The 27,478-nt window shown below is 41.4% G+C and overlaps 1 protein-coding gene across 5 annotated transcripts; it reads left to right on the top strand.

Moving 5' to 3' along the window:
- The first annotated feature begins 1,964 nt into the window (after positions 1 to 1,964).
- c12h1orf210 (chromosome 12 C1orf210 homolog) lies at positions 1,965 to 20,149 on the top strand. 5 transcript variants are annotated; one of them, XM_073062773.1, is made up of 4 exons: positions 2,012 to 2,420; positions 4,887 to 4,992; positions 14,519 to 14,674; positions 17,343 to 20,149. In XM_073062773.1, the coding sequence occupies exons 3-4, from the start codon at positions 14,644 to 14,646 to the stop codon at positions 17,684 to 17,686; spliced, it is 375 nt and encodes a 124-aa protein (XP_072918874.1). In that variant the 5' UTR covers positions 2,012 to 2,420; positions 4,887 to 4,992; positions 14,519 to 14,643; the 3' UTR covers positions 17,687 to 20,149. The 5 variants fall into 5 exon arrangements, with proteins under 5 accessions (XP_072918876.1, XP_072918874.1, XP_072918875.1 ...); XM_073062774.1 differs by having other exon boundaries at positions 14,516 to 14,674; XM_073062775.1 differs by lacking the exons at positions 2,012 to 2,420; positions 4,887 to 4,992 and adding an exon at positions 1,965 to 1,983 and having other exon boundaries at positions 14,516 to 14,674.
- Positions 20,150 to 27,478: the final 7,329 nt, after the last annotated feature.

Below are 27,478 nucleotides of genomic sequence, written 5' to 3'. Positions count from 1 at the left end.
TTAAAGATTTGAGGTATATGGATTTCCATTTTATTTTTAGAAGACAAAATAAAGATCCTTATGGAAGAGACCTTTGAAATATTGGAATATAACAGAGGGCAAGTCTGTGAGATTGATGCCAGAGATTTATTAATGGATTTGAGAGGTTAAACATAGGCGAGGGTGAGTTGGAATTAGGATTGACCTAGGACAATTCAGGATGGGTGAGAGATGAGATTGTGAGAGAGAGCAGAGGTCTGAGAGAGCAAATTGTGGATATAATTCGAATCTATAATTCAATAGAAAAGGTCAATTTGAATCATGAGAGAAGTTCAGAAGGAAACAGAAGTGAGGGTCTGTATTCACTGGAATTCAAAAGAATAAGGGGTGACCTAATTGAAACATTTCATTCTTTGTGGCTACCTGTAAGCAAACTAACTCAAGGTGCTATAATTCATATCTTCTTTTCTAATAAATGTATTTTGAATCTTGAGTCTTTAAAAAGAGAAGAAAATTTCCCCTGGCTGGAATAAAGGGCAGATGTGAGCATGAGCAGAAGTGTCCCTTGCTTCAGGTTCAAGATCAGTTTATTGTCTTTCTACTTGATGTGTACCACCAAGCGAAACAACGTTCCTCCGGACCAAGGTGCACAACACAATACCTATAGCTCACACACCTAACACATAAAGTAATATTAACAAATAATAAGGTGCATTTAAGACACAAGTTAAAAAGTAAACAGTGTAACACCAGTGGTGATTCATGTGTGATGAGACCTGGTTGGTGGTAAGGAGTCCAGTCGTCTTATAACCTGGGGAAAGAAGCTGTTTCCCATCCTAACAGTTCTTGTACCTGATGAAGGGTCTCGGCCTGAAACGCTGGCTACTCTTTTCTCACGGATGCTGCCTGACCTGCTGAGTTCTTCCAGTGTTGTGTACGTATTCTTTGATCAACAGCATCTGCAGTTGTATCTTTTTGAGTTCTTGTACCTCTTGCCTTAAGGTCAAAGAAATTGCTGAATGAATGGGAGGGATTACTGACAATGTTAAGAGCCCTGCACACTCAGTACTTCTGTTAAATATTTATGATGGGTGGAAGAGACATCCCAGTGACCCTCTCTACAGTCCTTGCAATCCTTTGTAGGAACTTGGGGTCAGGTGCTTTGCAAATGCTTGTCTGCAAACTAGGGGGAAGAGAAAGCATTTAAACAGGTAATGATAGGTCATAAGTTCTTGAATATCAGACCAAAATAAAAGAGTAAAGATAATTTTAAAATTCTTCTATTTAAAGATTAGGCCTATTGGTCACCTGTGCATCAAAACTGACAGTGGGATGCACTGTTTGCTTCAGATCAAATGAGTGAGGATAGAGCTGGGCAGCCCTCAAGTGTCACCAAGTTTCTGGCACCAACATGCCCACAACTCACTAAACCTAATCCGTATGCGTTTGGAATGTGGGAGAAACCCACACGGTCATGGGAAAACATATAATCTCCTTACAGACAGCGGTAGGAATTTGATCCCGATCTGACAGCTGGTGCTGTAAAGCATTGTCTACGCGCAACACTACCGTGTTGTACGGCCACTCGGAATGGTTGTGCAGGCTGTTGCTTGTGCTGTTAGCAACAACCAGAAAGAAAGGGAACTGCTTCCCTCGGGCATTCAACAGCCATGCTCTGACACCTTAAGGGTTAATTTTGCATTTGTAGCATTTTGCTGCCTTACTGTGGAGACTGGTGAGAAATGTTTTTGCAATGACATTCCTCTGAAACTATGTAATATCCACCTGACTAGTCACCTGGAAAATGCGAACTGTATTTCACTGATGATAGGCACAAGAGACTGCAGACAGTCCTAATGCAGGGTTTCGACCCGAAACATTGACAGATTATTTCTCCCCACAGATACTGCTTGACGTATTAAGCTTCTGCAGCAGTTTGCTTATTGGATTAAATCTCCATGGATGTTTAGAGTTGTTTCTTTAACATTTGACCTGCCGGAAAAGGTATGCTAACAGGAAGTGTTGTTGGGAGAGCAGAAAATCAGCTCAGAAATGGTTAAAATGCAAATGCACACAATCAAACTTCACAGTCGACTGACATTTCAAAATAAGCATTGTTTTCTTCAGCATTCTCAGCTACTAGGGAAGTAGTGCAAACTGCTGGTGTGTCTGACAGTATGTAATTACTACTTTCAGTTCACTACCACCATAGCGAATGATTGGAAAGGCAGAATCCAACTTTGCTTCGATTGTCTGGTTAAAGATTAGCCAATATTCGTCTTGTATAGATCAACCACTGCAAACAGTTTACAGCCAGGACAAGATTTCCAAAAGCTTCAACCTTTGCCCTGTGGCACTCCTGTATTACAAACACATTTGAATTTAGTGAGAGAAAGCGACAGCAAGAAACCGGCCTCTTATTTTTAAGCTGACAGCCTCAGGTAAGTGATTCCTCGTTTGTCCACTTTTTCAAGCAAATGTTAAAAGGAAAGGCGCCTCTCCCTATTTCCTCCCGGCTGCCCACCGAGCAATTGTGTTAGCGACATGTGCGAAGGAAGACTTACTTCCTCTTAGCCCAAAAAAATGCACTCAGTGGCCACTTTATTAGGTACAGAAGTGGGACTCAGTGTGGCTTTCTGCTGCTCTAGGCCATCCACTTCAAGGTTTAATGTGTTGTGCTTTTAGAGATGCTCTTCTGCACACCACTGTTGTAACGCATGGCTATTTGAATTACTGTCGCCTTCATGTCAGCTTGAACTAGTCTGGCCTTTCTCATCTGAACATTAACAAGGTGTTTTTGCTGACACAACTGCTGCTCACTGGGATTTTATTTTGTTTCTTTGCCCCATTCTCTGTAAACTCTGGAGTCTGTTATGCATGAACACCTAGAGATCAGCAGTTTCTGAGATACTCAAACCACCCCGTCTGGCACCAACAATCATTCCGCAGTCAGTCACTTTGATCACATTTCTTCCCAGTTCTGATGTTTGGTCTGAAAAACAACTGAACCTCTTGACCATGTCTGCAAGTACTGAGTTGCTACCACATGATTGGCTGATTAGATATTAGCATCATTGAGCAGGTGCACAGGTGTACCCAATAAAGCGGCCACTGAGTATAATTCCAATGCCCTGATGTTTAAATTGCGCAGCCGTGGGAGAAGCAACTGTAGATGATACCACACAGGACCATACACAACATTGACATAAAGTGGAATAGAGCAGGTGGGGAAATGTGGAAGTCTTTAAAATGGAGCAACAGGAACATGGAGTGAAATTGGAGTCAGAATCAGGTTTAATATCACCAGCATATGTCGTGAGATTTGTTGACTTTGTGGCAGCCATAATAATAGAGAAAAAATGAATTACAGTAAGTATATATATTAAATAGTTAAATTAAACAGTGCAAAAATAGAAATAAAAAGCAGAGAGAGAGTGTGTTTGTGGGTTCAATGTTCATTCAGAGGGGAAGAAGCTGTTCGTGAATCATTGAGGCTTCTGTACCTCCTTCTTGATGATAGCAATGAGAAGAGGGCATGTCCTGGGTGATGGGGGCCCTTAATGAAGGATGCCGCCTTTTTGAGGCATCGCATCTCCAAGTTATCCTGGATACTGGGGAGACTAGTGCCCATAGTGGAGCTGACTTTGTTTACAACTCTCTGCAGCCTATTTTGATCCTGTGCAATAGCCACCCCCCCCCCCACCCCCACCATACCAGATGGTGATGCAGCCAGTTAGCAGGTTGTTCTTCCAGGTAGAGGAGGGAAAAAAATCTGCATATTTTTAACTCAAGGCTCCCTTTTAATACTGCACATCATTTTATTGAATATTAGAGAGCAGAGATTAGGCCACTGTGCACATTTTCTCTTAAAGTGCTGCATCAACCTGTAATAAAGACTGTACTAATATAGAGATAACCAAGAAACAATAATTTGCCTGTGTTTACTTTAACAGAATATCCTATGGCACTTCATAGTAGTGGTAACAAGCAAAAAGTAAAATTAGCACTAGGATCACAAGCAACTACTGATGCTGGTATCTGGGGCAACACATAAGATGCTGGAGGAACTCAGCAGGCCTGGCAGCCTCTGTGGAGTTAGTGTTTTGAGTTCAGAATCTTCAAATTAATTAATAGACCAATAAAGGACTTGAGGAGGACAGGATTAGAATTGAAGGAGGAAATAGGCAAAATTTAGGGAGGTAAGGGCAATTGAAATCACAACCAGCAAAATTGGAAGGATTATATCGAGAGATGTGATATATTGCATCTGGAAGGTTGTAGAGCTGGAGGAAATTGAAGAAGCAGAGACAAGGTCAAATACGGAGAGTTTGAAAACACTGGTGGAGAACTCAGTAAAGGCCACAGAACATAGAAAGTAAAGGGGGTTGATAACAGATGATTCATCATTAACTACAATAAACAATGAACAAGTGAACACAGACAGGACTGGGATTCTCTTATCTCCTGGTAATCAGCTTGTAAAATGATGGCCCCGATTGGAATAATGGACCAACACAAGGCTTTAAGAATATAAAAGGCATTGGCTATTTTACTGCACATGTAATTCCTCATACTGTCTGAAAAGAGAGGTACAGACCGAAACCCTCTTTATGTTTAGAAAGTATGAGTACTTGATGTCCTATAGATTACAGAGCTACTGTTTGAGAGTTGGGAATTGGGATTACCTGAATAAATTATTTATTTTGCCAAGATAAATGCAAGGGAAATCTCCCTGTGTTGTAAATTTCTAGGATTCTATGGTTGGCTTAGAAGGAGTGAACCAAGATTGTTTGCAGAAGGTAGTCAATTAGATGAGTAACACTTTCTTCTCCAAGAGCTGATTTTGTTTTTCTGATTGGATTGATGACATTATGGACTACCGTACATTGTTCCTGTGACATCCGAAGTACGTATATTACACAAGGGAAATATCAATAACGACACTCAAGGATGCCAGTGTATTTAAGTGAAGGCCTGCTTTAATCTTGACAGCAAATAACTATGACCTATCAGGTAAGGTCACAAATAAATGCATTGTGTACATAACAGGCACTAATGGTTAACAATATGGAACTGCAAGTGGCAGTTTAATCTGATAGATGTTGCAAATAGCTCGCACGTTTAGAGTCTTATTTAATAATAATGTCTTGAACTACAAAGTTACACAGGAGGAAGTGCCAAATTTATATTACACATTGTTTTTACAAAACAATGGTTGCCCTCCCCTCCATGAGAAACCTTGTCCTCTACCGTTTGTTTACTAGTTGGACCCTGGAGGTTCTGGCTCTGACCCCAGACAACTTTACGGTCTAACTTGCTGAGCACTGGAATAATATTTAAGTGTTCCTCTGGCTATTTTCCACATTAGTACTGTGCTTAAACAATGGGTCTATCACCTTGTGAACACTTCCGAATGCTATTTTCTAAAGAACAGACAGGAAAGAAGTTCTGAGTTCTGGAGAGGCCCATATTCTATGAAAAAATAATCTCTTTAATTATAGACAGATTACTGGCCATACTTAGATTAAGAAGGCAATCGAAAGTCATTGTCTAGAATATTAATATTAATAATCAATTTGAAATATAGTTTATCTGTATTTTTATTATTTATTATAAATCACTGCTTATTTCTGACCATCTGATTATTAGATTATCAATATTTATGAAATATCATAAATGCCAAGTTATGATTTAGATCATTGTAGAGTCATGGGGTCACAGAGCACGACAGCACAGAAAAAAAGGCTCTTTCACCCATCTAGTCCATGCCGAACTGTTTTTCTGCCTCATTCTATCTACCTGTATGCAGATCATAGCCTTCCATACCCCTACCATCCATGTACCTATGGTCATCTATGTGTGAAGAGATGGCACATGGTAAAGTCTTAAATGAATGCTTCACATCTATAATTACCATGGAGAAGATCATAGAAGCTAAGGAATTCAGGGAAGAGAATAGTGGTGTCCTGAAACATATTGATTTTACAAACAAGGATGTGCTGGCATTTTTAAAACACATGAAGGTCAATAAATCCCTAAGACTTGAATGAGTGTATCATTGGACATTTGAATCATATTTAGCGACATTTGAATCATATTTAGCCATGGATAAGGTATTAGAAGATTGGAGGATGGCTAATGTTGAGCCTTTATTTAGAAAAGGTTTCAATGACAAGCCTGGTCGACAAACCAGTGAGTCTAACCTCAGTGCTGGATTCCATGTAGAGATCAGCAATGGACATAGCGACAAATCTTGAGCCATTCAGTAACAGTTGAATAATTAGGTTTAATTCCAAAACTTAAGTGAAGTTTCAAAGGCTGAACACCGGCAATTTCATTCAGATGTTTGACTCCCTCCAGCAAGATTTACCCCATTGTACTTCTGGATAATATTACCAAGGGGAATCACAGGAGAGGATAATAGGAGGGAGTGAGTGATAGATTGTGAGAACACTTAAAGATAATGTTGAGTGATAGGCAGAGAAGCCACTATTTGTGATTTCCTTCCTCAGTTTAGAAAATATAGGATGGAACCAAGTGAATGTAGCCACTCAGCTAGATGGAGATAATTAATTGTCAATCCTGTTGAAGAAATAGATGAGGAAGGATGAATTATAAGTCACTTAGAATATTAGTTGTGACTTTGTTAACTACTTTAGTAAGAGCTTTATGGTGAAAATCTCAATGACTCAGTGGTCTGGATAATTGCAAGACTCATAATACTTAAGATATTTTTATTGATCCTCAATTTTACCTGAAATTTAAAGCAATGTTTAAAAAATATCAATTTTAGAAAGGGCTCTGGGACAGACCATGACAATAATTGGGCAGAATTGTATTTGCTTGTTGTTGTTTTCCTTGGGAGGCCTGGCGGCTGTTCTATATGCAATGAGTCCTTACAACAACAATCTTGCAATAAATGACTTACAAATTCCTTTTTATTTGGATCTAAGACTAACAGGTCAGGTTGTTGTGTGGGGAAGATACTTTTAAGTTACCTTCCACAAGATTTGGACTGAAATGCAATTTATAGTCAGAATTATAATCACACAGGCTAGCCAAGGCTGCATTTATGTTTTGCCTTTTATAGTAATAATCTCCTCTTATTATTTTTGAACGGAGAGAAAATTCAAAAATCTGAGTTGCAAAGGGACCTGGGAGTCCTTGTGCAGGATTCCCTAAAGGTTAATTTGCAGGTTGAGTTGGTGGTGAGAAAGGCAAATGTAATGTTAGCATTCATTTTGAGAGAACTAGAATATAAAGACCTGGCATTACATCCTTGCTTTTATATTCTAGTTCTCTCAAAATGAATGCTAACATTACATTTGCCTTTCTCACCACCAACTCAACCTGCAAATTAACCTGCTCTCATCTTGTTTAGCAGCCTCTTGTGCAGCGGCTTGTCAAAGGTCTTCTGTAAATCTAAGTAAACAACATCCTCTGACTTTCCTTTGTCTAGCTTGCCTGTTATTTACTCAAATAAATCCAACAGATTTGTTAGACATGATTTCCCTTTAAGGAAACCATACTGACTTTGGCCTATTTTATCATGTTCCTCCAAGTACCCTGAAAATTCATCCTTCGTAATGGACTCCATCATCTTCCCATCCATTGAAGTCAGGTGAACTGGCACATATTTTCCTTTCCTTTGCCTTCCTCTCTTTTTAAAGAGGGGGAATAATATTTGCAATTTTTTCAGTCCTCCAGAACCATTCCAGAATCTAGTGATACTTGAAAGATTACTACTATTGCCTCCACAATCTCTTCAGCCACCTCTTTCAGGACCCTGCAGTGTAGTCCGTCTGGTCCAGGTGTCTTATTTACCTTCAGACATTTCAGCTTCCCGGGCAGCTTTTCCTTAGTAATAAAACCACACTCACTTCTGCCCCCTGACACTCTCAAATTTCTGCTACACTGCTAGTGTCTTCTGTAGTGAAGCCTGATGCAAAGTGCCCATTAAGTTCATCTGCCATTTCTTTGTTTCCCATTACTACCTTTCCAGTGCATTTTCCAGCTCTCGCCGCTCTTTTACTCTTTATATATCTGAAAATCTTTTGGAATCTACTTTTATATTGTTGGCTAGCTTACAAGTTCAAGTCCATGGGTAAGTTTATTGTCATCTGACTACAACCAAACAAAACGAAGTTCTTCCAGATCATGGCACCCACAAAACATACATCACACAGAGCACATAATATTACCATAAATAAACTTAGCATAAATAAGTTAATAAAATGTAATTCAAAATGTATGTAGTGCACAGCACGGGTAAACAGCAAACATTTCACTGTCCAGGTAATGAGATCTATCATAAAACTTAGTAAATATATCTGATGCAGAGAACACTGAGAGAAGATTGCAGGCACTTGGAAATCTAACCTTCCTCAGTCTTTTAAGCAATCATATCTTGTCTCTGAACTCAGTGGACCTTGTGAATTTGCAGATATTGAGGGTGTAAAATCTGAATAACTGCAAATTAATCTGCTTCTGCCCTAAGTAGCCTCATATTTTTATAGATTCTGATTCTGAAGAATAATATAGTATAGTACAGGCCCCTTGGCTCACAATAAAAGGATTAAAATAACCTTCTGAATGTCAGCCTAACATACACTTCTGATTTCAGTATGCAACATCATTAGGTACACCTCTACACCTACTCATTAATGCAAATATCTAATCGGCCAATCATGTGGCAGTAACTCAATGCTTAAAAACATGCAGACATGGTCAAGAGATTCAGTTGTTGTTCAGGCCAAATGTCAAAGTGGGGGAGGAAATGTGATCTATGTGACTTTGATCGTGGAATGATTGTTGTTCTAGACGGGGGTGGTTTGAGTATCTCAGAAACTGCAGATCTCCCAGAATTTTGACACACAACTTTTGATACCAAAAGATTCCTCGGATACATAAAGTGTAAAAAAAAGAGGTGAAAGTGGATATTGGACCGCTTGAAAACAATGCTGAAGAGATAGTACTGGGGGAACTATGAAATAGCAGACAAACTGAATAAGTATTTTGCATCAGTCTTCACTGTGGAAGATACCAGCAGTAAGGTGGAAGTTCCAGGTATCATGGGCATGAAATGTGTGAAGTTATCATGACTAGACAGGAGGTTCTTGGGAAATTAAAAGGTCTGAAGGTAGGTAGGTAAGTCATCTGGACCAGATGGTGTAACAGCCCTGAATTCTGGAAGAGGTGGCTGAAGAGATTGTGGAGGCATTAGTAATGATCTTTCAAGAATCATTAGATTCCAGAATGGTTCTGGAAGACTGGAAAATTAGAAAAATGTCACTCCACTCTTCAAGAAGGGAGAGAGGCAGAAGAAAGGAAACTATAGGCCAGTTAGTCTGACCTCAGTGGTTGAGAAGATGTTCAAGTCAACTATTAAGGATGAGAGCCTTTTCTGGTTGGCTGTCAGTGACTAGTGGTGTTCCACAAGGGTCTGTGTTGGGACTGATTCTTTTTATGTCATAATGTCAATGATTTGGATGATGGAATTGATGGCTTTGTTGCAACATTCACAGATTGTATGAAGATAGGTGGAAGAGCAGGTAGTTTTGGGGATTTGGGGAGGGTACAGAAGGACTTAGATAGATTAGGAAATGGCAGATGGAATACAATGTCAGGAAGTGTATGGTATGCACTTTGGTAGAAGAAATGAAATGGTTGACTGTTTTCTCAATGGAGAGAAAATACAAAAACTGAGGTGCAAAGGGACTTGGGAGTCCTTGTACAGAATTCCCTAAAAGTTAATTTGCAGGTTTAGTCTGTGGTGAGGAAGGCAAATGCAATGTTAGCATTCATTTCTAGAGGACTAGAATATAAAAGCAAGGATGTAATGTTGAGACTTTCTAAAGCACTGGTGAAGACCCACATGTACTGTGAGCAGGTTTGTGCCCCTTATCTTAGAAAGGATGTGCTGAAATTGGAAGGGGTTCAAAGAAGGTTCACAAAAATGATTCCAGGATTGAATGGCTTCCCATATGAAGAGCATTTGTTGGCTCTGGGCCTGTATTCACTGGAATTCAGATGAATGAGGGGTGTCCTCATTGAAACCTATTGAATGGTGAAGGGCCTTGATAGAGTGGATGTGAAGAGGATGTTTCCTATGGTGGGAGAGTCTAAGAGCAGAGGACACAGCCTCAGAATAGAGAGGAGTCCTTTTAGAACAGAAATGAGGAGGAATTTCTTCAGCCAGTGAGTAGTGAATCTGTGGAATTCTTTGCCACAGGTAGCTGTGGAGGCCACCTTTATGTATATTTAAGGCAGAAGTTGATAGATTATTGACTGGTCAGGGCATGAAGGGATACGGGAAGAAGGCAGGAGATTGGAGCTGAGGGGAAAGTTGGGTCAGCCACGATGAAATGGTGGAGCAGACTCAATAGGCCAAGTTCTGCTTGTCTGCCTGATTCTGCTCCTATATCTTATATATCATAACTTAAACATAGAAACATAGAAAATAGGTGCAGGAGTAGGCCATTTGGCCCTTCGAGCCTGCACCGCCATTCAGTATGATCATGGCTGATCATCCAACTCAGAACCCCGTACCTGCTTTCTCTACAACTGTCAACTGTCTCTAGAGTTTACAGAGAATGATGCAGAAAACAAGCAAAAAAAAATCCAGTGAGTGGCAGCTCTGTGTGCAAAAATGCCTTTTAATGAGAGTGGTTAGGGGAGAATGAACAGCTGACCAGAAGGCGATTGTAACTCAAATAACCACATGTTACAACAGCAGTGTGCAGAAAAGCATCTTTGAATGCAAAAAATGTTGAACTTTGACATGTCTGGGCTACAGCAGTAGAAGACCATGAATAGGAGGTATCCAATAAAGTGGCCTTCCAGGAATATAATGCATGCCTAAGGCTAGACAATACCTAGGGTGTCTCTAACACAGGGTAGTCTGTAGCACTGTTCAGAAGTGTCACAGTTTAGTCCCAGAACTTGCTTACTACATAGACTGCTGGTATTGTTACTGTCAGCTGAGTGTGCTGCACAGCAGTCATTTGCTTGCACAATATAGGGGTTGTTTCTTAAGTCAGAAAGTTAGTGCTACCTCTGCCGCCTTTTGTTCAGAGGCTGATACTTCAGTGACCAGTAGAGGGAGTATTGCACCGACAGATGTAATAGCTCAGTCCGTTGCATGCTCATATGCAGCCTGCAAGGGAGTAAGTGGAGGAAAATGAGCCATCCAGGACACAGCTGGGAATGGAGGTGGGTGGGAGGAGTCAGTAAACAAGGTTAAAGGCTCTTTCAAGGCCTCTATCACTTGACGCCAAGTGGCTTTGTGCGGTAGATTAATTGTGGTGTTGTCAGCTGGATTTGTCATTGGAGCGGTTGAAGCAATGCAGAGAGTGTGTCTTTGTGAGAGGGGCATGCGATGGTGATTGGAATATTATGGCCATCAGGGCATTGGTTTGCCAGATTGTCAGAAGATGGTCTGACGTTGGGTACCATTCTTGGACAGTGTTGGAAAAAAAGTAAATAAGAGACTTACTTCGGTGAGCTCCCATTCCTGTGGTGTGCAATTAAAGCGTGGTTGTATAGGGAATGAAAGCAGACATTAAATTATCCAAGAGGATCATTGCATGGTGAACAGCAGTGCAACTGGTACTGAAATTATATGAGACGTACAATTGAGCCACTTTATTAGGTACCTCCTATTCATGGTCTTCTACTGCTGTAGCCCAGTCATGTCAAGGTTCAACATATTTTGCATTCAAAGATACTTTTCTGCACACTACTGTTGTGACGTATGGTTATTTGAGTTACAATTGCCTTCTGGTCAGCTTGAAATAGGGATTTACAGATTGATATTTTCACCAAGAAATGGTTGTCAATCTCTGTGACTCTGAAACAAACAGTACTGCATAAACACAAGATATCTTACAGATGCTGGAAATCCAGAGCAACACTCACACAATGTGCTGGAGGAACTCAGCAGGTCAAGCAGCATCTATATAACTGAATAAACAGTCAATGTTTTGGGCCAAGACCCTTCTTCAGGACTGCAAAGGAAGGGGGAAGATGCCAGAGTAAAAAGGTGGGGGATAGGGGAAGGAGGATTAGTTAGAAGGTGATCGATGAAACCAGGTGAATGGGGAGGGTAAAGGGCAGGAGAAGAAAGAATCTGACAGGACAGGAGGGTGGACCGAGGGAGAAAGAGAAGAAGGAGGGGCACCAGGGGGAGGTGATAGAGATGGAGGAACAACATTTACCAGAAGGAGAAATAGATGCTCAAGCAGAAGAGGTTGGTAAAATAGGACACCATGGACTGTTGGAAGGGAATAGGGATTGGAAATAAAGTGATTGGCCACCAGGAAATTCTGCTTTTGGCAGATGGAGCAGAGTTGCTTGACAAAGCGGTCCTCCGATTTACTGCAGGTCTCACCAATGTGAAGGATTCCGCATCGGAAGCACTGGATACAATAGATGACACCGACAGATTCAGAAGTGAAGTGTTCCCTCATTCTGAAGGACTGTTTGGGGCCATGAATGGAGGTGAAGGGCAGTGAATGGGCCAGTGTATCATTTCTGTCACTTGGTGGAAATTATTGGGGAGGAACAAATGGACAAGGGAATCACGGAGGGAGTGATCCTTGTGGAGAGTTGGGGGGAGGATAAGGTAAAGATGTGTTTTGTTGGAGGATCCCATTGAAGATGGCAGAAGCTGCGGAGACTGATATGTTGGATTTGGAGGCATGTGGGGTGGTAGGCGAGGAGAAAAGGAATTCTAACCCTGGTAAGATGGCGGGACAATGGGTTGTGCACAGATCTCTGGGAAATGCAGGTGAGAACAGCATTAATGGCAAAGGAAAGGAAACCCCATTCTTTGAAAAAGGAGGAAAGCCTTATCCTGGGAACTGTTGTGGTGGAGATGAAGGAACTGAGACAAGAGAACAGTATTTTTACAGAGACAGGGAGGTAAGCAATGTAGTCAAGATAGTTGTGGGAATCAGTAGGCTTATCAATGTCATTGGTAGACAGTTTATTTCCAGAGATGGGGACAGAAAGATCAAGGAAAGTGAGAGGGGTGTCAGAAATGTACCAGGTGAATTTAAGGACAAGGTGGAATTCAGAAGAAACTTTGATGAAATTGATTAACTTAGAGTGGGAGCATGGCAGCAACAATGCAGTCATCAATGTAGCACGGGAAGAGCTTGAGAGTGTTACTGTGGAAGGCTTGGAACATGAATTATTGCATGTAGGCAATGAAAAGGCAGGCATACGGGGGCTTACTGGGTGCCCATGGTTACCTCTTGAGGATGGAGAAAGGGGGAAGAGCTGAAGGAGAAATTGTTCAGAGTGAGAACCATCTGCCAGACGGAGGAGGTTGGTTGTAAAGGGGAAACTGGTTGAGACTTTTGGGGAGAAAGAAGCTGAGTGCTTTAAGCCCATCTTGATGGGGAAGAGAAGTCTATATGAACTGAACATCCTTGGTGAAATTGAAGCAGGCAGGGTCAGGCAATTGAAAGTTTTTGAGGAAATTGAGGGTCTCTACTTTCTGCAAAGGATGAGGAAAGTCCATCTCCCACCCCCCATCCTCATCACATTCTACAGGGGTTGTACTGAGAGCATCCTGAGCAGCTGCATCACTGCCTGGTTCGGAAATTGCACCATCTCGGATCACAAGACCCTGCAGTGGATAATGAGGTCAGCTGAGAAGGTCATCGGGGTCTCTCTTCCTGCCATTACAGACATTTACACTACACACTGCATCCGTAAAGCAAACAGCATTATGAAGGACCCCATGCACCCCTCATACAAACTCTTCTCCCTCCTGCTGTCTGGGAAAAGGCACCGAAGCATTTGGGCTCTCATGACCAGACGATGTAACAGTTTCTTCCCCCAAGCAATCAGACTCCTCAATACTCAGGGCCTGGACTGACACCAACTTACTGCCCTCTACTGTGCCTATTGTTTTGTTTATTATTTAGTGTAATGCCTGCACTGTTTTGTGCACTTTATGCAGTCCTGGGTAGGTCTTTAGTCCAGTGTAGATTTTTTCTGTGTTGTTTTTACGTAGTTCAGTGTAGTTTTTGTACTGTTTCATGTAGCACCCTGGTCCTGAAAAATGTGTCTCATTTTTGCTGTGTACTGTACCAGCTGTTATGGTTGAAATGACAATAAAAAGTAACTTGACTTGTCTTGAGAGTATGTGAAGTGTTATGGATGTAGGTGGGAAGGAACTGAACCAAGTGGGATAAAATGGAGTCAAGGTGTGTAGACACATGTTCAGTGGGGTACAAGCAGGCAGAGACCTGGACTGTCAAGTTTGTGGATGTTGGGTAAGGGATCTATGAGTTTGGTGACAGTGGATGGGAGTTCTCCAGAGTTGATGAAGTTAGTGATGGTGTTGGAGATAATTTACTGATGATCCAGAGTAGAGTCCTTTTCAAGGGGAAGTGTCATACCAATCCTTCATCTGTATCCTTCTAACTTGATTGCCAGTGTCTAGAAAAGTGCAGTGATATCTATTTGAAGTCTGTGTGTTCCTGAATATATAGAAGGTATCAAGATATTGTCTCTATTTTCCCAGCAGAAGATTTGGAAGACTTACACTGCATGCTGTCACCTGACCGCCAGTGAAAAGATCTGCTGAATCTGGACCTCACTCCTGTGGCCTGTTTGCAGACATATGCAAGGTTTCGATGCAAAGTTCATGAAATGGATTTAGTAACAACTTTTGCCAATCAGAGTAAGCAAGAGTCTTTGTATTATATTTGCATGTTCTCATACTGCTTGCTGAACGTTACATGTTGTGCTTGGCAGTAGTAGTACATGACAGGAGAAGGATTGACTATTTAACCCATCAAGTCAACAGCAGGCAGATATGGATCGCTGGTGGATATTGAGGGCTATGGATTAAGTCCAGCACACGCTTCATGGTTTCAGAAGCAAAAGTTAGAAACACAGGCCACCGAACACATGTTCACAGTGGAAACAAGACTACTTCCATTACATTATTTTTCAACCATCTTGAGGCTGTTTGTAATACAGAGCATAGAACACAAAACAATTCAACACAGGAACAGGCCTTTTATTCCATGATGCCAAAATTAAATGAACCCTGTCTACCTGCGCATTATCTACTTCATTTTCTTACCTGTCTGTATGTAAACATTGCTATCATAACGGCTTCTAGCACCTCCCATGGCACAATATTCAAAGCACCTGCCACTTTTTGAACAAAGACCTGTCTTGCAAACCTTCTTAAATTTTCCCCTCTGACTTTAAAGCTATGCCCTCTAGTTGAACTTTCCAAGCTGAAAGACTCTGTCTACTCTATCTGTGCCTCTCAATTTTATGTACTCAGAGTTCCACCATTTACTGTATATTTTCTTCTTACATTTAATGTTCCTAAGTGTCCCGAAGTTGCCAATATTAAGCTCTGTCTGCTGTTCCTCTGCCCATAATTTCCATTGGATCCATATCCTTCTGCACCCTATTCAACCTTCTTTACAATCCATTACTCTGGCAATTTCTGTGTTATCTACAAACTTACTAATCAGCCCACCTTCATTTTTGTGTAATAATGTATATGTCACAAGCAACAGAGGTCCCAGCTGAGACCTCTAGTCAGAATAACACTCCTCCACCATTATATTCCCTCTTCCGTTAGCTTTAGTCACATGAATTTCATGTGCCTTAATCTTCTTGATCCCCCTTTTCCTGAGAGACCTTTATTGCAATACAAATTATTATTGTTATTCCAGAAATGTTATTCTGTATATTTCTGCTGTTATAAATTTCATGCCACCTCACCATATTCCAGTCCTGATCCAGGGCCTTGACCCAAACTGTCAACAATTCCTCTCTTCCTACAGATGCTGGTTGACCCCCTGAGCTCCCCCAGTTCAAGATTCCAGCATCTGCAGTCTCTTTTGTCCCTTCTGTATTCCAAACTGTTCAATACCCATGAACAATGCAGCATTAAAAAGTTGCCAGAGAGTTGAGTGTAAATAAGAGGCAAAGCTTGAGGAAGCACATTTACTGCCCAGTAAAATACACGGTAAAGCTCCTCTACATGTTAATTCTTTCAGTTTACAATATTAGTAAATGAGTACAATGAATACTTACAGAAATCACATTTGTGGTAATTATTTTTCCTCTACTAAATACTATTTTGTTATGAAGATATCAAACTTCTGTAACCATTGCTTTATGCTAAGACTTCCTGTTTACTTCCTTTACAGTTCAATGCATTTGTTCCCTCCCTTAAGTGAATGGCTTTTCAGTATTTGAGCTCTTTTCAAAGGTCATTTTGTTTAAAACTCTCTATAAATTCACACCGAATTCAGCCACTATGTTTAAGCATGTTTTTTGGAGAGGAAGCCGAATGTATATATTTTTTTAAACTGTTCAATTTGTTTCATGAGAATAGAATGACATATTGAAGTTGTTGATACACTGAATCAAATAGGAACCACAAGATTTGAAGGTGTGATGTTTGAATAATCTGATAGAATAATTCTTCTGAATATCACTGCCTACCCGACCCAAGAATTTGGGATCCACAGCACAGCACTGGGTTTGACTTAGCCAACCTAAAATTTGTTAGCTTGAACCACTTTCCCAAATAAGACTATAAAACATAGAAGCAGAAATTGGCCATTTGTCCTATCGAGTCTGCTCCATCATTTCAACATGGCTGATTTATTATTCCTCTCAGTTCCATTCGCCTGCTGTGTCCTGTAGCAATAAGGCATTCTTACTGTCTAATGTGTGTCAGAGTGATATTGAGCTAGAAGGTATTTTCAATACCTTTGGACTGGTACTACCAGTTTTCCAGATTTTGTAAGTTCCAATTTGCAATGTTCAACAAGTTAGTTACTTTTGCACTTGCTGATTTATAGTTGAAACTTCCTGAAAAAATAGAGTCATAGAACACTATGAGTACATCACAGAAACAGGCCCTTCAGCCCATCTAGTCTGTAAAAAAGTATTAATCTGCCTAGCCCCATTGACCTGCACCCAGACTATAGCCCTCTATACCCTTCCCATCCATGTCCCTTTCTCTTAGATATTGAAATTGAACCCACACCCACGGCTTCCGCTGGCAAATCGCTCCACATTCTCTCAACCTTCAGAGTGAAGAAAATCTTTAAACATTGAGAAGCTTGATGATGTGCAGCAAACTTTGATGTTTATTTCTATCTTTAATATTGTGTTGTGAGGAAGCCTTGCAGAAAAGATCTGGAAAATTCCCATAAAACGGCTTCCTTTCCACATTCAGTCCATTTGGCAAGAACTCATATTAAATTCGAAATAACATTCTTCATATGGCTCACATATATTGTATAAATATTGATTGATATATGTCCAGATAAGTATTTAATTAACACTGTGTTTATTGAAATCTTCAGCTTCATATACATCACCAAAAGGAGGCAGCAAGGCATGGCACTACCTTGTTGGTGTACTGGTAACAGCTATCCTCCTCTCAGCATTGACTGTCATTTGTGCAAAGTTTAAACTCTTCCACAAATACTTTACCAGCTACAGCCACCACCTGCTGCCAGAAGTGGCCATCCAAGATAATGACACAGTTAGTGTAAGCATGGTGTACGATGGCAATATGAAGGAAAACAGAAATCAAGCCATGTATCCACCTGAGGGCCTGGAAGAAGAGGACGGATATATTGAAGATAATTACATTCATATGGGAACAAAATCTGAAGATGACGAAGAGATGCACGTTACCATTTAACAACAACAGATCTGCCACCTCAATATTTTCCAAACCAATCTGTTTTCACCAATTTGAGAGCTTGAGTTGCCCTGCCCACTTTATCATACGCAATGGTTAAAGTTTGTTGCTCAGCCACTGGAACTTGCTGAAGTCTCTCCCCGTTGTGTATGAAGAAGAAATTGCAACTGTCAGAGAAAGGAAATGAATCAAGTTCGAAGTTCAAAGTAAATTTATTATCAAATACGTATGTTGTATGTCACCATATACTACCCTGAGATTCATTTCCTTGCAGGCATACAACAGATCCAATAAAAAGCTACACACAAAGACTAACAAACAATCAATGTGCAAAAGAAGACAAACTGTGCAAGTACAAAAATAAATAAGGAAATAAATGAAATGGAGAACATGAGATAGAAGAAGAAGTAATAACTGATATTGGTGTTGTTCATTGCTTCTTGTGTGACATCCACCACTTGCAACAATTGGCCAAATACTTTTCCTGATAAAGAAATGCCACAAGTTCTTCCTCCAGTGCCCATGTTCCATTTTCTGCTGCTTGTTGTGAGCTCTCCTCTGTAACAGAGGAAGGATAAATGTTCACTGAATTTGACTGCAAATTTGGGTCAGTCTAAATGCAGTATAACATTAAAACACTTCCTCCAAGTCTCATCCTGATGCTCTGTATTTGAGTCATTCTACCGTTTCAATAATGTTCAAAAGGATGTTAAGTATCACGAGGTTAATTCCTGGGATGTCTGGACTGTCTTACGCAGAGAGGTTAGAGAGACTGGGCTTGTACACGCTGGAATTAAGGAGATTGAGAGGGGATCTGATTGAAACATATAAGATTATTAAGGGATTGGACAAGATAGAGGCAGGAAATATGTTCCAGATGCTGGGAGAGTCCAGTACCAGAGGGCATGGTTTGAGAATAAAGGGTAGGTAATTTAGGACAGAGTTAAGGAAAAACTTCTTCTCCCAGAGAGTTGTGGGGGTCTGGAATGCACTGCCTCGGAAGGTAGTGGAGGCCAATTCTCTGGATGCTTTCAAGAAGGAGCTAGATAGGTATCTTATGGATAGGGGAATCAAAGGATATGGGGACAAGGCAGGAACCGGGTATTGATAGGAATTGATCAGCCATGATCTCAAAATGGCGGTGCAGGCTCGAAGGGCTGAATGGTCTACTTCTGCACCTATTGTCTATTGTCTATCTTTCTCCTGTATCCAAAGTGAAAACTGAAACAAGCGATCTGAGGCATCAAATATCTAGCTGATTTTCTTTGTAGCTGGGTATGAGTAGAGTGGGATGGGAAAAGGATGGAGTGGATCCTTCTTTGCCCGTGTGATATATAATCATAATTTCTGCAGGGTGTCCGAATCTGCAGTGTTAACATCCCTTCTTGTTTCAGTTTGAATGGTGACACTATTCCTTTCCAAAATTCACTGCTTTGATTCAGGTGCATCCATAGAACCACAGAAACTTTACAGCACAGAAGGAAGCCATTCAGCCCAGCTCACCTTTACCAATTGAAAAGAGCCTAACCCACTATTCCAATCTTCCAGATCATAGTCCACAGCTCTGCATGTACACAGCTTCAAGTTCAAGTCCGGCCACACATTCAAATAACTGCCAAGCTTATGAATCTACATTTAAGGGGCTAATTGTACTCTATCCGTAACCCATCCCTCCTATTTTCTCCCCGCAAGACCCATCACACAACAAATTACAAAGAAAAATGGAGCTGGGGTTGGGTGCAGATATGGGGTGGGGGGGGGGGGGAAGGAACTGACAGAGGTCTCAGTTTGTTATTGCAAATCCAATGAATCAGCTGCCTAGAAATCTTTCTTGAGAGTTTTATTGGGCTTTTACCTTGACTCCATAGACTTTCTTCCACTATATCTAGTTGCACATTTCTCTGTCCTTTTACTGGCGTAAATTTTGATGTTTGGATTCAGGGCTTTTGATTGAAACAGCTGGTGTTCAGTTTTTGAAACTTCAGGAGGCCTTGGATTGCCTTCCCCAGGCTCCCAAAACAGAGGTCCACGACAGATATCGTGAAGAATGTGATAAACCTAGCCTCACGTTTCCATTCTGTCCAACTTGGATCCCATCTTTGCTTGGATCCCCTGGTATTACAATGAAAAATGGGAATAAGATAGCAGATGATTTGAAGCCCCAAATAGTGGGACTTTATTGGTGATTACAGGCCTGTGGATGAAATGGCAAATGGAAAGACAAGTTTCTTTATAATTATTTGGTTTTAGTTCAATGTTTCTACACTTGCCAAGTTATCCTGTCTTTTCTTTAACTGATACTATGGACCAGATGAATGCTTTCAACATTTGATCCTGATTTGTATCTTCGATTTGTTCAAATTATGAAAATTCCTTGGTTGTTTCATTTGGAAATATTTAATGTAAGGTTAATATTGTGCACTTCAGCAGGATTTTGATAATAAATGTACCTTGAATTTTGAACTTTGACTCCACGGAAGATATTCTTATCCCTCATCAACAAAATATACTTCTACTCCTCAGGTGAATAATAAAGCTGGGCCTTCCCGTACATGGAATAGGTGATGACTGAAAGGACACGTGGGTTTGTGTGGAATTATGTTTCCTTAGCCGCTGATACCAAACATCTGCGAATGTACTTAAGACTCTGAATACCTTCACAAATGCCCTTTCTCCATTCTGATAAGTTGAGGACCAGAATTTCCCAGGAGTGGGTAGAAATGTTGCATTTCTGCAGTGAAGCTTCTGTCGAGCTCCAGACCTCTGTCCATGATAGAGCTAAGAATAGAGACTCTGCTTCAGGAGTCAGGGTTTGTACATGATAAAAAAAAACCTGCTTGTCCAGCATGGTCAACTTAGTGCAGGGGTTCCCCACCTGAGATCCAAGGACCCCTTGCTTAATGTTATTGGTCCATGGTATAAAAAAAGGTTGGGAGCCCCTGGCTTAGAATAACTATAAGACCATAAGACATAGGAGCAGAATTAGGCCATTTGGCCCATCGAGTCTACACTGCCATCAATCACGGGTAATCCTCGTGTTCCCCCTACTCAGCCTTACTCTCTGGTCTTTTCCCCTTAACCTTTGATGCCGTGGCCAATCAAGAACATACCAAGCTCTGCCTTAATTACGCCTAACAATCTGGTCCCCACAGCTGCCGATGGTAACAAGTTTCACAAATTCACCACCCTCTGGCTAATGAAATTTCTCCATGTCTGTTTTAATTGGACCCCTCCTCTATCCTGAAATTGTACCCTCTTGTCCTAGAACCACCCCCCCCCCCCCCCCATCATGGGAAGCACACTTTCCACATCTACTCTTTCTTGGCCTTTCAACATTTGAGAGGTTTCAATGAGATTCCCCCTCATCCTTCTAAATTCCAGTGAATACAGGCCCGGAGCCATCAAGTATTCCTCATCTGATAACTCTTTCATTCCTGTAATTGTCCTTGTGAAACTCCTCTGAACCCTCTCCAATGCCAGCACATCTTTTCTTAGATCAGGAGCTCAAAACTGTTCCCAATATCCAGTACCTCACCAGTGCCTTATAAAGTCTCAGCATCACATCCCTGTTCTTATATTCTAGACCTCTTGAAATGAGTGCTAACTTTGCATTTGCCTTCCAACTCAACCCGTAAATTAACCTCCTCTCTCATACCACTGTAATTTCTTTTACCCCACTGAAATACTGCTATGTCAGACTTTACTTTCTCCCTATCAAATTTCAAGTTGAACTCAATCATATTGTGATCATTTTCTCCTAAGGGTCCCTTACCTTAAGTTCCCTAACCAACTCTGTTTTATTACGTAACACCCAATTCAGTAGAGCTGATCCCTTAGTAGGCTCAATGATATACTGCTCTAAAAAGCCATCTCGTAGGCATTCAACAAATTCACTCTCTTGAGATCCATTACCAACTTGATTTTCTCAATCTGTGTGTGTGTTAAAATCTCCTATGACTATCATAACATTGCCCTTTTGACACGCTTTTTCTATTTCCTTTTGTAATCTGTTGTCCACACCCCAGCTACTATAAAACTGCTTTCAGGGTCCTCTTATCATTACAGTTTAATTAACTCAGTCTACAAGGATTCAACATCCTCTGATCCTACGTGACATCTTTGTAATGATTTGATGCCATTCTTTACCAGCAGAGCCACGCCACCCCCTCTGCCTCCTTCCTATCCCTCCGATACAACCTTGGACATTCAGCTCCCAACTACAACCATTCTTCAGTCACGATACAGTGATGACAACATCTTACCTGACAATCTGTAATAGTGCAGCAAGATCATCCACCTTATTTCTTATACTCCGTGCATTGAGATATAGCAATTTGAGTACTGTATTTGCTATCCTTTTTGATTCAGCACGCCTAGTGCACTGATCTCACCCTGCTGGCTGCAATTTTCTCCTATGATCCGCTTGCCCTTCCTGACAGTCTGACTGCCTGCTATCTTTGCTTTTTTACCATCTGTCCTATCATCAGTCTCCTCACTCTGGTTCCTTTTCTCCTGCCAAATTACAAACGTAGTTTAACCCTCCCCAACAGCTCTAACAAACCTGTGCACAAGAATATTGGTCCCCTCGGGTTCAGGTGTAACCTGTCCTTTTTGTACAGGTCATACCTCCCCCAGAAGAGATCTCAATGATCCAAGAACCTGAAGCCCTTCCCTCTGCATCAGCTTCTCAGCCACTCATTTATCTACCCAACCCTCCTGTTTCTACCCTCATTGGCACATGGGTAGCGATCCAGAAATCACTCCCTCGGAGGTCTTGCTTCTCAATATGTGCCAAGACATCTGGCTGCTGTCCCTGCCTCTACAAAATGCTGTGGACGTGATCTGAAACGTCTCTGACCCTGACGCATGGGAGGCAACATACCATCCGGGTGTCCCGTTCACGTCCACAGAATTTCCTGTCTGTTCCTCTGACTACTGTGTGGCCTATCACTACCAGTCCCCTCTTCTCCCCCTTTCCCTTCCGTACCATAGACCCATGCTCAGTGCCAGTAACCTGGTCTCTGTAGCATTCCCCTGGGAGGTCATCCCCTATAACAGTATCCAAAACGGTATACTTATTATTGAGGGGAATGGCCAAAGGGGTGCTCTGTGCTAACTGCCTATTCACCGTCCCATTCCTTCTCCTGACAGTCACCCAGCTACCCACCTCCTGCAACTTAGGAGTGACTACTTCCCTGTTACTCTGACTGATTATCTCCTCAGTCTCCTGTACAAGCTGAAGGTCATCCAGCTGCTGCTCCACATACCCAACGTGGTCTTGAAGGAGCTGCAGCTGGATGCACATCACACAGACATAGTTCCCTGGGAAACTCTGGATCTCTCAGGACTCCTAACATCTGGCATGAAGAACACACAACGGCCATTTAAACAACACTAAATACCCCTGACACAGTAAGGAAAAAGGGAAAATTAACAGAAGCTTATCCCGATAACTTACACAGAGCCAACGCCTCTTCTGAGGCAAAGCTTGAAACACCCACTCTCACAAGTGGCTCACTCCCAACAATGGCCGCTCTGCTTGTCGCTTCTGTACTTCTATTTACTCCTCTTCTGTGCCGTTCCTGCCACTGATTGGGCCGTCGGATTGACACTGGATGCCCGCGAAGCTCTCCTTTTAAACGAGCGCCACCAACCTGTGAGTAACCTCTTTGCTGTGCGCTACTCCCATCACTGATTGGGCCGCCATATCTACAACCTTAACACTGGATCTAGGAGTGTGGACAGAACAAAGGTATCCTTGTCATGGATGTAAAGTGATTAGTGGAAGTCTTAAGTAGAAAACAGGATATATGCCTGAAATGATAAATGATGATTTGCAAAATCTGCTCTCATTTATCAGATTCTTTTTTAGTTTTTCCGTTATGGTGACATTTTAAATAGGAGTCTGATGAAACAAAAGGAAACTGGATCATTGTTTAATGAATACTTTGCTTTGTGGACAAAAGTGAAATAATATTTCAGAAGCCTGAGGATGACAAAAGCAAAATGACAAGACTTTCAATACTCAAAGAATCTGTAGACAGTACAGTTGAATGGTAGCACCTTTTTACAATTAACTAGGTGCTGAGGTATTAACATGGAGGCCCAGAAGTAGATGAAAGTTGGTAATAGTGAGGAATTAATGAATGGGGGAATAGAGGTGATCTGAGAATCCTGCCCTAAATCCCTTGAGTTCTGTTTACCACTCCATTCTAAAGGGCAGTGAAATGAGTAGCAGATCTTTGCCTCCCTCTGGTGCTCCTCCCCCTTTTTATGTCCTCTCCTATTAGATTCCCCCTTCTCCAGCACTGTATCTCTTCCACCAATCAACTTCCCAGCTCTTTACTTCACTCCCACCCTTCCCGGTTTCACCTATCACCTTGTGTTTCACCATCCCCTCCAACTTTGACTCTTCATCTTTTTTTTCCTCCAGTCCTGGGGGCCCAAAATGTTGACTGTACTCTTTTTCATAGATGCTGCCTGCCCTGCTGAGTTCCTGCAGTGTGTTAGCAGATCTTCAAATGTCGCTATGACTTTTTAAGACCATGTTAAGGAAGAGATTGTACAGAAAATATAAAATCATCGGTCGCAGGAGACCATGCTACCAGTTAACAATCAGTTTGCCCACTCTGCTGATGATAATGTAAAAACACAGAAGGTAATCACCTTAATGGGATATATCTGTGAGTTGAGTATTTCCATCAAGGGTCTGTTTTGCCATATGTTTTGCAGGATAAAGATGATAGGCTAAGTATCCACTCAGTTAGCAGCAGGTTTATGAAGTCTGTTGCAGATAGCATTCACTCTTGCTACTGTAATGAAAGGTGCTGTGAATAGTCAGCAGGACAGACAGCAGCAATGGAGAGAGGAAACCAGAGCTGACAACTGAGTCCATGGTCTTTTGTCAAAACTAGCAAGGGCCAGAGACAAAACATGTTTTAAGCATGCACACAGGTAGGGAAAATATTGGGCGGGAGCTGGTGTGTGTCAGTTGAAGGTAGGTGATTGGAGACAAATATGTAGCTAGCAGGAGGAATTAAACAAAAGGAGAAATAATGACACAGATTCTGCAGGTGCTGGATATCTGGATCAACACACACAACATGCTGGAGAAACTCGGCAGATCAGACAACATCTATGGATGGAAATAGACAGTTGACATTGCGGGTTGAGACCCTATCAGGACTGAAAAGGAAAAGAACAGAAGCTAAAATTTTAAAAAAAACAATAAGGGCAAGGTAGCAGCTTGAGCTACTGAGTGATAGGTGAATCCAGGTGAGAGAAATAATAATGGGAGACAAAATGGTAACATGACAAGAATAGAAACAGAATATGGGCCTTGAAGAGGTATAAATGGCAACAATGGCGTTCTTATCTGCAGGTATTGAATGAACACTGGTGGATTTAGATCTGAAATTGTTGGCCTCATGAATGAGCCTGTAAATCAGCTCACTGAAAGGTGAGGTCTATTCCTTGAATTTTCATGGAACTGTGTGAGAACACTGTAGATGGCTAAGGTCAAAATGGATATGAGGCAGAAAATTCATCATTTTATATTTAGATCGGTGACTCTTTCAAGAAGCACAAATTGAATATTTCTATAGGGGGCCGATGGCAAGTTTCTATTTGCATAAGTCACTCCCATTTTTTCAGTGTGAAATTATGCCCGTATTGAGAAGAGATATTTTTATTTGAAAACAGTTCAACTTGCCTTATGCTTGCTGATGTAATTTTGACAGTACTGCAATTTCCACCACCAAGGCCAGAGTATAAGATCACAAGTAACCTGATGCCCCACTGCTGTAGCCCTGAAACTCAATAAGATCTCATTAATATATCTCTCTGTGTATGTCTGTTAGCATACATCAGTACTGTAGGCTCCGTTGCTGTAGTTCTGCTTGCTTTAGATGATGCGGATATAATGTCTGTTTTTTGTAGTTTTGACATAATGTAAAACATCATTGTTGTAATGTTGCATTAGGGCTTTCCCAGTAAACCTCAGTATAGAAACATCCTATAGCTACAATTCAGCCAGACTGAAATAATAGTAATACTATCCCACTGATTTTGTCATAATACAGCAAAGGATGCCAAAGGTACAATGTCTCCCTTTTAGAATAAAAAATATGTTATTTATTGAGAGAAAACACTTACGTGGTCAATATGCTCTTCAAGATGACCTTATTTAGAAAATATAAAAAAATTAATAAAACACATATAATGCTTGTTATGCAAAAAATATTTTTTCTGATAATAATTTGTAATGATTGCTGAAATTGAAACATTTCTATGATCTCATGGAGATTGAAATGACTTACGTCAGGCCTGTCACTGGAGTAGTTAATATTCAGTGAATAATAATATGTTCTTGAAATGATGAAGCTTGCCACATCAAGCCACGGATGGTTTGCTTGGAAATGTAAGCATCCTATGATGAGTTAATCAGGTTTAAACGACATTGCTTAAGGGAGAAATAGCTTCACTACTCTGGAACAATTTTCCAGATTTCTTCAAAATACTGAATGAGATCATGAATGTTGCCCAGAACTGGCTGGGAGAGTCTAGGAGAGAAGGGATGGAGTGAAAAGTGAATTATGATGGAAGAGAAGGTTTGCAGGAGGAATTGGAGGAAAGCATGGAGGAGCTACAAGGCAGGGAGTTATAAGAGAAGAGAAGAAACTGTAAAGAAAAGTGAGGGAGGACAGTAAGGAAGAAGTTGAATGTATGAGGGAAGGGAAGGAGGAATGGTGAAGGAGGAAAAGAGATAACAAGGGAAGGGGCATGTTCAAAGAATTAAGGGGAGATAGGTCAGAGGCAACGGAGAAAAGTCTGTGAGGGGGAAGTTGCTGGACAATAATGGAGTGAGGGAGTGTGGCGATGGGAGAATTGGGCAGCGAACAGTAAGGAGGAGGTTTGAATAGAAATGGTGAGGAAGGACAATAGCTAAGGGGAGATGCAGTGAAGAAAGGAGTGGAGGTCAGTGACGGGGCAAAGGGGGAGATAAAGAAAAATAGTGAGGATGAAAAGGTGGGTCAATAAGGGAAAAAGAGGGGCATGGTGGAATGGAATGAACAGTCAAGAGTGTAGACAAGGAAATGAAGAGTGATAAGAGGTTAGACAGTGAAAGAGAATGGAAAGTCACAGACCACTAGTCATACATCATGGAATTAGGCCCTTTGGCCCATCACATCTGTGCAATTAAACACTCATCTACATTAGTTTTGACATAATGCAAAACTTCATTGTTGTAATGTAACATAGTTGCAACATCTACATTACAGGAATCCCAGATTTTATTCTCCCCAAATTTCCATCAAATTCCATCCCCCACCCCCCAGAAGATTCTACCAGTCACCTTGAGGCAAATTACAGTAGTCAATTAACTCATCAATCTGCATTCTGGGTGGGATATGCAGGAAACTTGCACATTCAGAGAGAGAACATGCAGACTCCACACAGACAACACCAGAAGTCAGGAGACACCCTAGTTCTCTGGGAGTTGGAGGCCGCAGACCTCCAGCTACATTCTTGAGCAGCCCATGTCTGTGAGAGAGGGGAAAGAGGGGCAGTAAATGGGAGGAGCTGTTTGCGAGGGGGTGGAGGGGGAGTTCAGTGAGACACAGGGAGGAGAGTTCAGCAAGAGAAGGGGAGGAGGAGTAGGGAGGGGAGGATCAGTGAGGTAAGGGGAGGTCAGTGAGGGAAGGTGAGGAGAGGTAGGGAGGAAAGTGAAAGATATATAGGGAGAAGCAGGGCTGTGAGGGGAAGTGAGGAGGGTAAGGAGGAAAGGGTCTG

This window comes from Hemitrygon akajei, chromosome 12, assembly GCF_048418815.1.
Source record: "Hemitrygon akajei chromosome 12, sHemAka1.3, whole genome shotgun sequence".
NCBI lineage: Eukaryota > Metazoa > Chordata > Chondrichthyes > Myliobatiformes > Dasyatidae > Hemitrygon > Hemitrygon akajei.
This window is presented reverse-complemented; position numbering and strand designations above follow the sequence as displayed.

Excerpts from the sequence above, each read along its gene's own strand:
- c12h1orf210 (XM_073062775.1), top strand. The coding sequence starts at position 14,644 with ATGGATTTAGTAACAACTTTTGCCAATCAGA. Across the intron at positions 14,675-17,342 it reads AACAACTTTTGCCAATCAGA|CTTCATATACATCACCAAAA; the intron begins GTAAGCAAGAGT and ends TGAAATCTTCAG.